At 39.1% G+C, this 16,363-nt stretch overlaps 1 protein-coding gene across 11 annotated transcripts in view; it reads right to left on the bottom strand.

Annotated features, from left to right (window-relative positions):
- The window catches only part of CEP128 (centrosomal protein 128), a 620,584-nt gene that overhangs the window by 446,334 nt on the left and 157,887 nt on the right, over positions 1-16,363 (bottom strand). For all 11 annotated transcript variants that reach the window (XR_009864818.1, XM_062181526.1, XM_062181524.1 and 8 more), the window contains 2 exons: positions 15,887-16,237; positions 5,703-6,353 (listed from right to left, as the gene is read on the bottom strand). Coding sequence is in view for 10 of the 11 variants with exons in the window: in XM_062181526.1 (XP_062037510.1) it covers positions 5,703-6,353; positions 15,887-16,237 (1,002 nt within the window). In the remaining variant the exon portion in view is untranslated. The remainder of the gene's footprint in view (positions 1-5,702; positions 6,354-15,886; positions 16,238-16,363) is intronic.

Here is a 16,363-nt window from a genome sequence, read left to right as displayed (position 1 = left end):
TATTCTAGATACTCTGAGAGGATACAAAAATGGCCAAGATGTGATACCTGTCCCTCTTTTAAGAACAGACAACAAACTGAAGTACAAGGCAACCAAAGTGTGCTGCACTAGAGATATCAACACAGAGTTATGGAAACAGAAAGGGGTGAGATTTAAACTAACTTCAATTGATATTTATTCCAGCTTCAGCTGAGAGTCATTCAAATTTCAGTAGCTCCATAGAAGAGGTAAAAAATTAATTAGGCCTTGAAGGATTAGGAGGGTTTTTCCTCCTTCAGACTGGGGAAAGGTCAATACACAACAGTGATAAGTATGCGTCAGAAGTGGATTTATATAAAAATGTTGGGAGTACAACAAAGACATTCTTTAATGTGCACAGGTAAGGTGGGGCCACATTGAAGAGGGCTGGATTGGAGTGAGACTTCGTCCCAGAGGAAATAAATAATCAATCAGTAAGCGACACACTCAGGTAATGTGTGCTGGGAAGGAAATCAGGTAGGATCTGAAGGCTTGAGAAATGAGGGGGAAGGTAGAAAAGCTACTTGAAGCATGGTAAAGTAGTCCAAATTAGCAGCCTACATCCTGTTACTACTGATACATGATGTATTTCTTCATACACCAGTGTATCCATGAGCAAATGCAATTCTTGTCAAGCAGGCTGTACCTCTGTTACTGTATCTCTTACTCAAGAGAGTATAAATGGAAGAATGATATTCTTATGGAGATGATCTTGAGCCTACCTTATTGAATAAATTATTCCTAACTCTTGGAATTGTGTAGGTTATCACACAACCTAAATAACAGTGACAAAACATCAGTAGTTATGAGAAGGAAAGGAGGTTTTGGTTTAAACAACACTCTCAAGAAAACTATCACCTTCTTGAAAAGAATAATGATCTTTTATGGACATGCCCACCAAAGCTAACACATGCTTGTCATTATACAGACCCTTGCTTTCCTTTCGAGGTTCACACTATTCCTCATCAAATCCTTTCTTCCTTGTGGCAACAGCTGACTGACCAGTCACTCTGTCAGTGAAGTTTTTGTCATGTGGTCAGCTAATGGCTTTAAGACAGTATCAGACATACTCAAATGTCTACCCAATGAGTAACTTCAACATATTTGACCTGTTCTATTCCAACTACCTTCACTGATATCTACAAAAGCAATGAAATAAATGATGACACTTTGGACTATAACTGAAAATTTACACTACAACATAAGAATGTTTGCCTAAATAAGCAACATATAGCCATAGATTCTTTTTTTTTTTTTTTACAGGCAGAGTGGACAGTGAGAGAGAGAGACAGAGAGAAAGGTCTTCCTTTTGCCGTTGGTTCACCCTCCAATGGCCACCGCGGTAGGCGCGCTGCGGCCGGCGCACCGCGCTGATCCGATGGCAGGAGCCAGGTGCTTTTCCTGGTCTCCCATGGGGTGCAGGGCCCAAGCACTTGGGCCATCCTCCACTGCACTCCCTGGCCACAGCAGAGAGCTGGCCTGGAAGAGGGGCAACCGGGACAGGATCGGTGCCCCGACTGGGACTAGAACCCGGTGTGCCGGCGCCGCGAGGCGGAGGATTAGCCTGTTGAGCCGCGGCGCCGGCCGGCCATAGATTCTTAACCCTCAACTGTCTCCTTTGTCCGTCATACACACTCTTCATTGTCAGCACATGGCAGTACTGTACATCTTTCAGTCTGTACCAGTCTACACAGCAGTTTACCTCTTCAGCACTCAAATTTCTTATCATACTGCTTCCTACTCTACTTCAGAGGGAAGATATTAGCAGTTAAAATTCACATCTACTCCCCCAAACCTCACCTATCAATCTTTCTGGTTGACCAAATGTCAGAGGAAGAGATGCCACATTTCCTGTTGAATGTTCTACACTCATTCTATTTTGCTCCAGACCTCTCACCTTTTCTCATAGGTCTTCTCCAATACTTTTGGCCAAATAGAGTAAACACTTTTCCACTTCCTCTTTTAATTTGTCTGCTGCATTTAATACTCCCAATTATATCTTTTTTGAAACATCCTTCTTAGGTTTCTAAGATACCATTCTCTTCTGATTCTCATTCTGTCCCTTAGATGGCTCTATTTATAATAATTATCATTATTTTCTAGAATCTCTTTTTCAATTCTTCCCTTAAACATTAATGTTCTAAAGTTTCATCCCCTTATCTTCCAAGTACAATATCATCCAAACTCCATGATTTCAATACCACCTAGGAGTTACTGACTCCCAAATATTTCACACGAACCTCAATTTCTTCCTCAACTCCTGACCCATTATGTACTGAAGTACTCTAATACATTGATAGTTAAGTTTAAGGTCCTTCTCAACATATTAAAAAGACTAAATTTACCACCATTTTATCCAAATATGTTGCTCTGTTTTCTCTATTTTGGCTTGTAACATCATTAGCCACCTTGTCACCCAAGTTATTACTTAGTCATTCTTGATCCTAAACATTTTCCAGAACAGCAAAGTATTTAAGAACAAAGTCACTTGATTACCTGGGCTCGTATCCTAACCACTGTCTCTAGCTGTAATACTTTGGGCAACCTACTTAACCTCCTGTGTCTTAAATCCTCAAAAACAATACACAGGACAATGTGAATGTTAAATGATTAATATATGTTAAGTTCTTATGGCATGACCAGCACAAAGTGTTGAAAATATGTTTGTTATTAGTAGTATTGATGTCATAACCAATCAATCAGCATGAAATATATATGTGTGTATATATATATATTCTTTGACATTAGTATCTTTACTTTTGTGTGTGTACTCACCTATTCCGAAGGATAATTATTCCATCTATAATTTTTCACATTTTATCATCTCTAACTTGAAATGCTATTTTACAGTGGGTAGCATATCATAGTTTCTAATGCAAGAGACAATATTTTTTCTTTTTTTTTTAACATTGCAACTTGTTTCCATTTTTTTTTTTCTTTTTTGACAGGCAGAGTGGACAGTGAGAGAGAGAGACAGAGAGAAAGGTCTTCCTTTTCCATTGGTTCATCCCCCCAATGGCTGCTGTGGCCGGCGCACTGCAATGGCTGCTGTGGCTGGCGCGCTGCAGCAGGCGCACCGTGCTGATTCAAAGCCAGGAGCCAGGTGCCTCTCCTGGCCTCCCATGCGGGTGCAGGGCCCAAGCACTTGGGCCATCCTTCAACTGCCTTCCCGGGCCACAGCAGAGAGCTGGACTGGAAGAGGAGCAACCAGAACAGAATCCGGCGCCCCAACCAGGACTAGGACCCAGTGTGCTGGTGCCGCAGGCAGAGGATTAGCCTAGTGAGCCACGGCGCCACCGACAATATATTTTCTTAATACCACACAACAATGATTCAGCTACCAACTGATTAGCAACCCGCTTTAGGTTCAATTAATTATAGTAAATGTCCCTCACCTACTCCTCTAGTCTTCATTCTGACTTGTCTACTTCAATACTTGACCCCAAATCCACTACTACCAGAGGCAATGTAAGACTAAGGAAGAATTCATAAAACAGGTATAGCATCTACAAATGTCAATTTTTCAATATGATTTCTTCTTTTATCATAAACATTCTTAAAATAGCTGTTGCATTTCAAGAACTTTTGGGAAACAAAAGAATTATAAATAACCTTTGAAGATCTGTCCATTTATCTCCCCACTTAACAGATATCTACTACATTTGAGAAACTGTTCTAAGCACTTGATATATGGCTATAAACAAAAGCAACTCAAATCTAAGTCCTTTCGGGATTTTCATTTTAACAATGATTAAAAAATAAACTTATCATGTGTAATCTATGTCATATGATAAAGCGTAGATTTATCACACTAATGAGAATCACAGTATGAAATGATTCCATCGCACACTAATGCTGATACCATTATACCTTAGAAATAGTTCCCCAAATGCATTTCTCAATTAGGCATTCACTCAGCACTTTGATTTGGCAAAGAGGAGATAAATCTCAAAAACTTCATGGTTTGTAAGAATGACTTTATCCTGATGGCTAGTTTACTCTAGACTGGAATGGAAATGGTGAAATGTTTAAAGTAAGTTGAAGAGGGTGTGTGGAAGTCACAAAAGGTTATAAAAGAAATACTGGACATGCTAACTGCTGCTCCGAAAGGTATCTGTGCCATGCTCCAGGAAGAATGTTGTCTCTGGATCAATCAGACTGGACAGGTACAAACCCAAATTTGTACTTTTACTGGACAATTCCAAACAGCTCCAGGACCAAGCCAAGCAGGGCAGGGATTTCTGGCCTGACATCTGGTCATGGAAATCCTGACTATTTCCTCTCCTTGGCCCAATAAAGTCTGTAATTTTGCTGCTTCTCTTTGGACTTTGTGTTTTTAATGCCCTTGTTCCTTTTGTCTCTAACAGACTAAAGGCTGTCAAACTCCAAATGGTCGTCAGACAAGGCTTCCAGCCCATTCCATTGGACAACCTGAGCAGCCCTCTGGACCGAGCAGGACAGTCTTTCCAAGGCCACTGTTGCACACCATAAGACAGATAGCAAGAGGAAAATACCCAAATCTCCCTCGACGCCCACATGCCAGCTTTGAAGAAGTTACAGAAGATGGAACTCCATCCATAATCTCAAAAAGAATTTTGGGTATTACCTCTTGAGGGGGGAATGTTAGGTAGGAAGTCAGTTATGAGCTTATGTGTGTGTAACAGGCCTAAAGAGAAGACATCTATGTCCAGCATATGCATCTGCATCTCAAAGTCATCCCGATAATGTTTCAGGGGCAGCCTGGCCCTCGAATCCTGCCCTGCCCATTCTACCTGATAACCTGCCAGGTGGAGGTCCCCACCCCTTCTGCCTGACAATCTTCCACAATCTCCCTGGTGCAGCCTAGTATCTGCATCTCAAACACCCTGCTCCCTTCCTCCTGTCTGATAACATTTGCATCCATAAAGTCCTTTGTTTCAGACCTTTAAGAGAAGTTTTTCTATTTTGCATCCAAAAAGCCCTTTGTTCCAAGAGGAGCAGAGGTGGGGAAGCAAGACCCATCTCCTTAAAAACCCCCAGCCTCAACTGGACTGTGCACTCAGCTCTCTGCATCTTTGCTGAGTTGCCCACCTGGCCTGGTCAGGTGTAATCTCTCCACTCAACATGTAACCTGTAACCTCCCTCCTTCCTCCCCCCCCCCCCCCCCCGGTCTCTCAGGCTCTGTCTGGAGAGGTGCCCATCCGTCCTTACAGATGTTCCTTCCTAATAAACCTTGCTGTTTTACCTCCCACTAAAAAACAAAACAAAACAAAACAAAAAAAACCTCAGGTTTACACAGTCCATAAACTGATCCACTTTAGTTACCAAACTAATAAGGACTGTGGTTATGACTTTTGTGGCCTTGACAAGTCTTTGCCTCTTATATATCAGGAGGTCATAAATGCTGAATGAGGGCACATTTCAAGTCCACACCTTACTGCCACCTCTAACTTTCCTGACCTCCTCAAATAGCTAAATGTTCTTTTTAAATGGTTTCAATGCTCTGAAACAGGTGCTCCCAGGTGGCTGCTACAAGTCATTTCAACCTGGCCAAACAAGCATGAATAAACTTCTTTACTCTTGACTTTATCTCCCCGTCAGTGCTTAGGAATACAGAAATGATCTCTAAAAGTTTACGCTTTATTAACTTTTTGTGCCACCAGAAAAACTCCTTCAATATCATTAGGTTAATTCAGCACAGGTACCTTCAAGGTCCTAATGTGATTCTCAGCTTCAGTCTTTTCTTTCTTAAAGTGCTTCATCAGCTCCTGGATATTCTGTTCATGCTTCGTTTTCACACTCTGCAATGAGGATGTGAGATCTTCCAGCTCCCTCTGGTGAACATCTCGCTCCAGCTTTAATTGTGTGATGACTGTCGCTGTCTCTTCATCCTTGGACTTTGCCTGTGTTGTGAGGTCAGCAAGGTCCTTGAGGACCGCTTTCTTGGCTCGCTCTTCCTCAGCCAATCTATTAGCAAGATCTGCTCGAATTGCACTCAAGTCCTTAATGGACTCTTGCATCTCAAGAAGCTTAGCTTTGTCCTGAGCCTGGCTCTTTCTTAGCTCTGTGATTTCTTCCTCCAGGTGAGCTTTCTCAACTTTCATCTGGCTTTGAATCTTACTATGCTTTTTCAATTCACTTTCCAGTCTATGGATGTTATCCAGGGAATTCTTGACTTCTAGCTCAAGTTCAGTTTGATGAGACTTAACATCACTCAGTTTCTTTTCCTTAGAGTGAAGCTCCTCCTCTTGAAGGGCACGCTTGGTTAAGACGTCATTCAACTCCTTTCTAAGACTCTCTATTTGTTGTAATGCTGCATAAAGCTGGTTTTTCAATTCATCCTTTTCTTTCAGAATCTATCAAGTTAAAAACATAATACAAAAAAAGTTACCAACAAGTTATTCAACATGGACTGCCAGGTAACAAAATATAATTGAATCCACAAAGTGAAAAAAAATCATTAAATAATGCTTTATATTTTTCCATTTTCTAATGAACAATATTTTGTATATTAAAATGAATAAATCAGTACCACATTGAAATGTATTTCTGATTTTTATCACCAAAACCTTGTCAATCCATGATTTTAAATAATTAAATGTAAGATAAAATTATTCAAAGAAATAGAGGAAATAAAAAGATTTCTATTGTTAAAGATAGTTTACTGAAGTTGAAATAATATTTTACATAAAGTAACAACGATGTTCATTCTAATGAAACACTTTAAAAGAAGAAACTCAAAATAGATGGAAAACAATATTGGGCAGTACGCAAATACCAGTAAAGATTATAGTAAAATAACACAATATTAATAAAATATCATCAGTAATTACAAGAAACATAGCAATATGCAAATGAGATAGTTGAAGGTACAAATACAATTCATTTAAGATGAGGAGAGGTTGGGAAGGCACTGAGGAGACAAGTCAAGGGACCACATGGCTACCAGATTACACTGAAGGATAGAAGTCAATCATTAATCTTCATAGCCTTTCATTCTCTCTCATTCAATCACTGCAAACGGAAATGTAGATAGCCAAGGGAGCCATGAATTTCTTCTCTACAACACTGGTACCAAGTATAATGTCTCTGCCTGTTTACGGATGCCACCATGTCTTCAACCAGGAAAAAAAATAACATCCATTTCAGAATTAGAAATAATGAGTTAAAATGCAAAATATTTCTGAGGCACTTCTACACTTACACTTCAGTGTGAAACAATTTATGATACAATGTTATGAGTCACTCCCTCCACACAAAGTTTCCTCAAATCCCTCTTAGTTTAACACAACGGACAAAGTAAACTGAGAAGTATTAAAAAGAGTTCATTAAACTATTAAGTTTAGACCAAAGAGAACTGAATTTGATTCTCAGACCAGCCATGAATAGTTATATGATGTTAAAGAAATGCTTTATCATCCCAGAGATAATGACAAAGATTAATGTGGAAGGAGAAACAAAACATGGGGTGAGATTTAAGAGCAACGAAGAAAGGTCTCAGGGGTATATCTAAAAACGATGTAAAGAGGGGATAACTGACAGAGCATCAGCCCTGAAGCAGAGGTACTATAGAACACAGATCAAAGAGTTCATTTTTCAATGAATGCAACACAGGAAAAATGGTGAAGAATACAGGTGAGCCTAAGGGCAGATATATAATTTTGTTACAACCATATAACAATTTCCAACAAACTTGGTGACTTAAAACAATATTTATTTATTATTCCTCTGTTTTAGGAAGGTCAAAAGGGCAGGCAAGTATTCTGAAAGGGTTCACAAAGGCTAAAATCAGGATATCAGATGGCCTGGAATCTTATCTGGAGGCTTTGGAGGAGAATCCATTTTCAAGTTCATTGAAGTGCTGGCAAAATATAGTTCACAGAGTTGTTAGGACTTGGGTCCCTATTTCCTTGCTATCTTTTGGCCAGGGGTTATGCTGATCCTCTAGAAGTCACCTCATATTCCTTGGTTCATGCACTGTCCCACCTTCAGCAACGATACAATGAACTATCCTGCTTCAGTCTGACTCCCCCTACATTCAACAGCCAAAAAAAAACTTAAGTCCATACAGATAAACTCCTAAAAGTTAATTGTGTCAACATAATCATGGAAGTTATTGTTACAGATTCCAAGAATTCTACTCAACACATTAGAAAAGACACAAATTGATAGACCCAAGTGTAGCTGCAAGAATAACATGGGAGGGGTCAGAATAAGAGTGAAGGGAGGTGGCTTAAACACAGTAATTAACATTTGGAACAGATAATATAACTCCTTGGCCATGAACTAGGGCATTCCCAGACAGATCTAAAGATTAAAATCATATTTTCATGATGAAGCTCTAGAATGTGATTACAAAATATTACATCTTCCTAAAATCAGTTTTAACAGCAAGGATATTTACTTTTCTCACATAATAAGAAACCTAGACTAGGGTAGTTCAAGCAGAGTCCTTCAAAGCTCAGGCTCTGCTACTCTATCATTCCCAGTGTTCCAACCATCACATCAATTTTTCACAAAAATGATCGTCTTAAGGCAGACATAGAATATGTTAGCCAAGTTTGAAATCTGTTTGGCAATACAGATCATAAACTCCATTATTTGGTACTGTATTGTATGGCTAGGCACCAGAAGCCAAAGTTTTATCTAGACATTGTCTTTGGGTTTGAAAATGTTAAAATCTCAATATTCTAGACAGTCCCAGGGGCTCTCAGCTGAACAGCCCTTGTCTTGAGACAATTCAAAATAATGGACTTGGATCCCTTTTGTCTGGTCAGGAAAGCTTGAGAAAGCCCTGAGTAAAAGCTTGTTCCAACACTAAAAGGCTCTAAATTATCAGACTCAGATCGGACAGTGAGATTCAAGATTGCAGCCTTCGGGTTCCTTGCCCAAAAAACAAAACCCTCTCTCTATATATTTTAGATAAATCAGAAGGCTGAAATAGGTACACAACACAACATATTACAACAACCTATAGATTTCATACTGGTCATACCAGTACTCTTGATTCTCAGCATCAATGCCCCAAAGTTCTATGTGTTATGGTTGAATATTAGTTTTAGTGTTTTCTAAAGACATATGTGCTAACAGGCTTGATGTTCAAAACCTAACTTTAACGGTACTCAAGAGAGAAGAAAATCCAATTACAGTCTATAGAGGTGTGGTCTTTTAGAAGTAACTGGATGGGACGGACTTATCAGTGCAGAGCACCTGTCCCTGAATCATGGTAGCTTTACAGAGAGAGACACAGATACACATGCTCTCTCATGCCAAGTGATGCTGTGTGCCATCTGGGGACTCTCTCAGCAAGAACACCATCTCCAGATGCTAAGCCAATAGGTACTACCTGATCTTAGACTTTGAAACCTAAAACTATGAGCTAAATAAAACTTTTCTGTTATAAGTTAGCTACTCTTAGGTATGCTGTTGTAGTAACAAAAAGATAACTAATACATGTTATAACCAACCACTTCCAACTGTATAGCAAAGTTCCTCAAATTTCCCTTTAGAATAGCATGATCTTGCCCCTCGAGGATCCCCCTTCCTCACTACTATCATACAATTTAGTTTCTTTTATTTACAGCTTCTAACTCCAAGACTTCAATTTTTTTAAGATTTACTTATTTATTTATTTGAAAGTCAGAACTACAGAGAGAGAGGGAGAGACATGAAGAGACATGTTCCAAGAACTGGTTCACTCCGCAGATGGCCACAAAAGACAGCGCTAAATCTGGCCAAAGCCAGGAGTCAGGAGTTTCATCCAGGTCTTCCACATGGGTGCAAAGGTCCAAACACTTGGGCCATCTTCCATTGCTTTTCCTAGGTCATTAGCTGGTACCCAAATGGGATACTGGCATTGCAGGCGCTGGCTTTACCTGCTAAAAAACACTGGCCCTCACAGAATCTAACTTAATAACAACCTGAATTTCTTCAAATGACAGGAAGAGAAAACTCCAAACTGGCTTAAACCACAAGGAAACGCCTTACCATTTCAGGCAGAACTGACCAAGGCAGTATATCCAAGAACTAGCCACACTTCTACAATTCTCCAAGCAATATGTACCTCTTAGCCTTATTCTCAGGACAGTAATAAGATAGCTTCAGCCATTCCAGTCAAACTACCCAGAAATAGCAATATACAGTGGAAGGAGAAAAATCTCTCTTCCTGTATACCATCTTTAAAATGAGTAAATATGTGCCAGAAGTTAACTAGCAAACTTCATACTTCATACCTCATTGATCAGGTCAGTAGTATGCCTAAGGACTAACATTAATTACTGACTGGAATAGATGGAGGAGGAGGAAATAATCATGACCAATACCAAAACGAATGATATCTCTATACTGAGTTTTCTGATACTACTCAAGAGAATTAATGGGAAAAAGTAGACAGTAGGGTTGATTCTAGCATAGCGATCAGTAGAATCTGTGAGTTGAAGAAGAAATTGAAGAGGTTGGTGAGTATGTTATCAAAGTAGCTTTTAAAAAAGTTCATTCTGATAGAAAAAACTGAACCCAAGAAATGGCTGGTCAACCAAAGAATGTGGAAAGATCAAAATCGATTGTTAATGGTTAAAAAAGAAAAAGGGATAAAACAACTGTGACGGATCAGAGACAGATTTTGGAACTGACAGCTTGAACATAGTATAACACGTGGCGACAAACTTCAACCACAGAAATTAGTTGAAGCCGATTGATTTCAAAGTCATTATAAATAGGAAATTAGTAAACTATAAGGACACAAAATTCAATGGGTTGCTGACTTGAACTCTGTAGTCACTAAGGATGAGGGCAAGAATTACAAGTAATGAAAGCCAGGTGCCAAAATCCTTGAGAATTGCGGAGGGGTAATGGATGAATAACTGCCAGTCATGAGGAAGACTGGAAAAACAGTGTTCTTAACTAGCAAACTCAGCTTCCAAAGAAGGGACAAAAGGCAAGATAACAGAAAAAAAGTCTTGAAAAAAGCTATATGAAATCAAAAGGATGATACTGCTTTAAACTATGATGTTTATGGGAATATTAGCCAATTCCTAAATGGCCTGACCCAGAGTATATAAAGTATTTTTTAATCTAACTAAAAGATAGATGGGGGAATTTTTGGGAATTTTTTTTCTAAAACTTTTATTTTTTGCATGTGAAGAAAATGCAAGCATATTGCTGAATTATACTAACAGGTCAGTTCTATAGCTTTCCTAAATTGTACCTGGTAAGAATACATACACAGTTCACAGGTGGTGCACTTCAGCACTGATCCTTCTTACTTGAAACCATTTTAAAAAATCAGATTTTACAAGACAGCAAATATTACATGGAACTGTTTTCCCAGCAGGAGGGAAATACACCGAAGGAAAAGAAGGCAATTTAAGATTCTTGAAGTCAAATACTATCAAGCAAAAAGTCCAATATATAGGCAAGGCAATTATTCTGCTCATTCAGCAAGAGAAACAAAAAAAAAAGAAAACCTAGGAAACACTCCCATTATCCATACCAGAAAATAATATGAAAGTTTGGAAACAATCAAAAAATCATACACTATTGTCAGAATACAATTTTAAAATTTTTCCTTTATCATTTCCAGAGCACATATAAAAATAATGATCTCAGTCATTTAAAAGAAAGACAAAAATAGGCCGGCGCCGTAGCTCAACAGGCTAATCCTCCGCCTTGCGGCGCCGGCACACCGGGTTCTAGTCCCGGTTGGGGCACCGATCCTGTCCCGGTTGCCCTGCTTCCAGGCCAGCTCTCTGCTGTGGCCAGGGAGTGCAGTGGAGGATGGCCCAAGTGCTTGGGCCCTGCACCCCATGGGAGACCAGGAAAAGCACCTGGCTCCTGCCATCGGAACAGTGCGGTGCGCCGGCCGCAGCGCGCTACCGCGGCGGCCATTGGAGGGTGAACCAATGGCAAAAGGAAGACCTTTCTCTCTGTCTCTCTCTCACTGTCCACTCTGCCTGTCAAAAAAAAAAAAAAAAGACAAAAATATTACAATATATGACGAGATTACTTTTACTGACAGAGTTTTAGTTCTCCCAATATATGTTCTACAATATTGCTAAAGCACATCATGATTTCCTATGTAAATATCCATGTCATTGTCTTTTAAGGAAAGTACAGAATGTGATACTTCTGGAGTATTTTCTGCAATAATATGATAATTGTGTATTATTATATATCCTTCAGTAATTAATTCTGTAATATTTTATCTATATATATAGATAAATATATATATATATGATAATCTTACCAAGATGTCAGAAATGTATACAGTAAGAAGAAAAGGAATAAATTAGAACAAGATAAAGTCTTGGCCTTTTAAAATATCTTTGAGAATATATATAAATATATAATATTTAATATAAAAATAAATTATACTAAGAAAAGCAAAGTGGAAGTATGCACAGAATCACTTTGCAAATACAAAGGTATCAGTTGAGCATTCAGGATTGTTCAAGAAGGCTATTTATTTAATATTGTTTCTTAAGTCACAATATGAATGTATTATTTTTACTTTTTAAAAATTATTTTATTTTATTTATTGTTTATTTCAAAGTGATTGAAACACAGAGAAAGAGAGAGCACTTCCATCTGCTGGTTCACTCCACAAATCCCCACAACAGTCCCAACATGGCCCAAAGCCAAGAGCCAGGAATTCAATCTAAGTATCACATGTGGATGACAAGAACTCAATTACTGCATTAAGAGGAAGCTGGAGTAAGGAACGGAGCCATGTATCAAACTCAAATACTCCAATATAAGAAGCAGGCGTCCTAACCAAACCAATTTTTATTTTAATAAACTTTCAAATATACCCCCAAGTCACTTTTTGCAAGTAATTAGTCCTAAAAAAACAAACAAAAAAGCAAGTATAGGGGCCAGCACTGTGGTGTAGTGGGTAAAGCCACCTTCTGCAATGCCAGCATCCCATGTGGGCACCAGTTTGAGACTCGGCTGCTCCACTTCCGATCCAGCTCTCTGCTATGGCCTGGGAAAGCAGTAGAAGATGGCCCAAGTGCTTGGGCCCCTACACCCACATGGGAGGCCTGGAAGAAGCTCCAGGCACCTGGCTTCAGATCAGCCCAGTTGCGGCCATTTGGGAAGTAAACCAGCATATGGAAGACATTTCCCTCTCTCTGTCTCTGCCTCTCTGTAATTCTGCCTTGTAAATAAATAAGTAATTAAAAAAAAGCAAGTATACAATATTACTATTAGCTTAAGGAGGACTTGTATTTTACTAAGAATTAAATATTCCTTACCTGTAATACTAAGATTTTTTTTTTTTAAATACTCTTTTCTCAACAGATTTACTGGACACTTGAATTTGCTGCGAAACACTTCTTATCCCTTCCTCCTTGATTAACCACTGCTCTAACTGTGACATGCTGCATTAATTTTTAAGGCTTTTAAAAGAGAAATTACAATGCCTGCTGTGATAATGTGATACTATCTTAACTGTAGCAATCACTTAAAACTACTTCTTTGCTTATCATTAGCAATGGTAAGTGATAAAAGTAATTATATTAGAAGCATTCTGAGAAATGATTGTTTAACAATTTTTAATATTCTGAAAATTCAATCTAGAAAACTCTCAGCACTATAGGTTGGGATACTGTCTGATGATACAGATTTTTCTAAATTTCCTCTAATTAAGAAAAATTCCAACACCATTCTCAATCAATCAATGTCCTCAACTACTCGTCTCTGCAGCTAATTCCCTTAAAGCCAGACTCACGGAACCAGCTGCCAGACCAGGCTGACAAGAGAAAATTAAAGGTAAAGCAATTTGCAGGGCTCAAATTAGTACACAGTCAAGTTAGACTTAAGTTTTTACTCAAGGCAACAAGCCATCCAGTATGTGTCAAGTTGGTTACAATGAAAAGCATGCCACCTGGCCAACAAATACGCATCCGCATGGGAGACCCAGAAGAAGTCCTTGCTCCTGGCTACAGAACAGCACAGCTCCAACCATTGCAGCCAACTAGGGAGTGAATCATCAGATGGAAGACCTCTCTCTCTCTCTGCCTCTCCTTCTCTCTCTGTGTAACTCTTTCAAGTAAAAAACTCTTTCAATTTAAAAAAGAAAAGCATTAAAAATTTTTAAAAAAACAATAAGAGAAATGCTTGTATGTAGCAGTATTGCTGCAAATAGATTTGTCAAAGTCTGTTTTATGCCTCTGTCAAACCAATATCCATGTGACAGCCATGGAAGAAACTCCTGGCTTCATCCCAGCCCAGAACTGGCCATTGCTGCCATTTGGGGAGTGAACCAGCAGCTGGAAGATCTCTTTCTGTCTCTCCCTCTCTCTGTAACTCTAACTTTCAAATCAACAAATAAGTCTTTAAAAAGTAGAAGAAGAATGTTATATTACTACAATTCAAAAGACCTTTGATTCTTTAAAATTTACGGTATATGGGTGGTCACCTTTCCAATTGACTATTGTTTATATTCCTTAACTATATTCCTGCTAAACCAAGGTCTTTTTTCTTTTATAAAAAGTGAATAAATATTATAGCTGGTGCCGCGGCTCACTAGGCTAATCCTCCGCCTAGCGGCGCCGGCACACCGGGTTCTAGTCCTGGTCGGGGCACCGATCCTGTCCCGGTTGCCCCTCTTCCAGGCCAGCTCTCTGCTGTGGCCAGGGAGTGCAGTGGAGGATGGCCCAAGTGCTTGGGCCCTGCACTGGCATGGGAGACCAGGAGAAGCACCTGGCTCCTGCCATCGGATCAGTGCGATGCGCCGGCCGCAGCGCGCTACCGCGGCGGCCATTGGAGGGTGAACCAACGGCAAAAGGAAGACCTTTCTCTCTGTCTCTCTCTCACTGTCCACTCTGCCTGTCAAAAATTAAAAAAAAAAAAAAAAGAATAAATATTTTAAAGACAAAAGTACTCCACAGTGAGTGCAGTCCTTCCTTCATTTTCTGTATGTCTGAGAAATTCCCATGCAAAAGGTAAAGCATCCTTTCTATGACAGCTCATCGCAAATAAGTATCTGTCACTCCTAAGTGCTGACACTTGATTTAAAAAATGTAATTGCACTACATTTTGTTTTCTTCTGAAAGAAAATCAACTTATCAAAATGATTATTCTTCTAGAATGTTCAGAGTTCTTCAAAAGTGACAAATGACAAAGGCTCAAATGATAAACCAAGATGAAACATGGATGAAAATCAATCATGACTTTCCTGCATATTATCTTGTAAAACATCTGGGTTTAATTCAACCCAAAGATATAGCTCAACCAACACAGGAGCATAAAATCTATCTGAAGTAACTGATTATACAAGAGAAAAGATAATGTGACAAGCATACACAGACCGGTAAAGTGCTTTCTGTTGCTATCAAAAGGGCATAAAAGCAGAGTCTCAAAGAGGCTTATGATCTGGTAACACTGCTGAGTTAGATAATTCATGTCACTCATTTAACTAAGCCTATTACATTTGTGGCTGGAAAATAAACCAGTAGTAACTATTGTATTTTTTAAGTGCTTCTTTCTAACTAATAACTACTCTGAAATTTATAAACAAAAAAAAATTTTTTTAAATAAGATTTTAAAAAGCAAGTAAGATGTACTGGGGAAAATTCATGTGATATTAACAGAGACAGTGATTTTTTTCTATTTAATATTAGGATACTAATGAATAATTCAATTTAAAGAGACTTAAAGTTGAAGAGGGGGAAGGTGTGAGTCATTTAAAGGGACAACAGAAAAGCCATAGAATAACAAAACATTAAAAAGGCTTTTAAAAAATAAATCGCTTTTTACCTTGAAATAGTCAAGACATAAAGACACTTCTATCAAAGACATATTGATAGACTGTATGCACAGCCTAGTGTTCAACTGGTTGTTGAAAGACTGGAGCAAAAGCTGCTCCTCAGGAATGTGGCATCTATACCTGATTGTTCTTTTCTGTCAGTTCATCAAGAGTTTCAGACTGTTTCTCCAATGCTCGCTCTAATTTCTTATGCTTAAGCTTCCACTGCCTAATGGATTCTTGAGCTTTCAGTTTCAGGTCTTCTCGCCTCTTCTCCGCCTCCTCTCTCAGGGCCTCCGACCGTTGCAACTCACTGAGGTACCGCTCGGCCTGCTTGGTGGCATCCTCTGCGTGGTGCGTCAGTTCTGAGATCTGGAGGTCAGCGCGCTTGCGTTCGGCCTCACACGTCTCAAAGTGATTCTGGATCTCCTTTAGTTGATCCAACATGTGCAGCTGTTGTTTTTCTCTGCTCTCCAATTCATGTGTTAAATTCTAGGAATAAAGCATATGAAACATTAGGAAAAAATTTCTCGTCAAAACTAAATGTGTAACATTTCATCAAACAACAATCTCAAATGTCACAGAAATGGAAATCAACCGTACCAAATTTCATTAGCA

Source organism: Lepus europaeus, chromosome 22 (genome assembly GCF_033115175.1).
Source record: "Lepus europaeus isolate LE1 chromosome 22, mLepTim1.pri, whole genome shotgun sequence".
NCBI classification, from domain to species: Eukaryota; Metazoa; Chordata; class Mammalia; order Lagomorpha; family Leporidae; genus Lepus; species Lepus europaeus.
The sequence above is the reverse complement of the archived record's forward strand: the minus strand, read 5'-3'. Positions and strand labels throughout refer to the sequence as shown.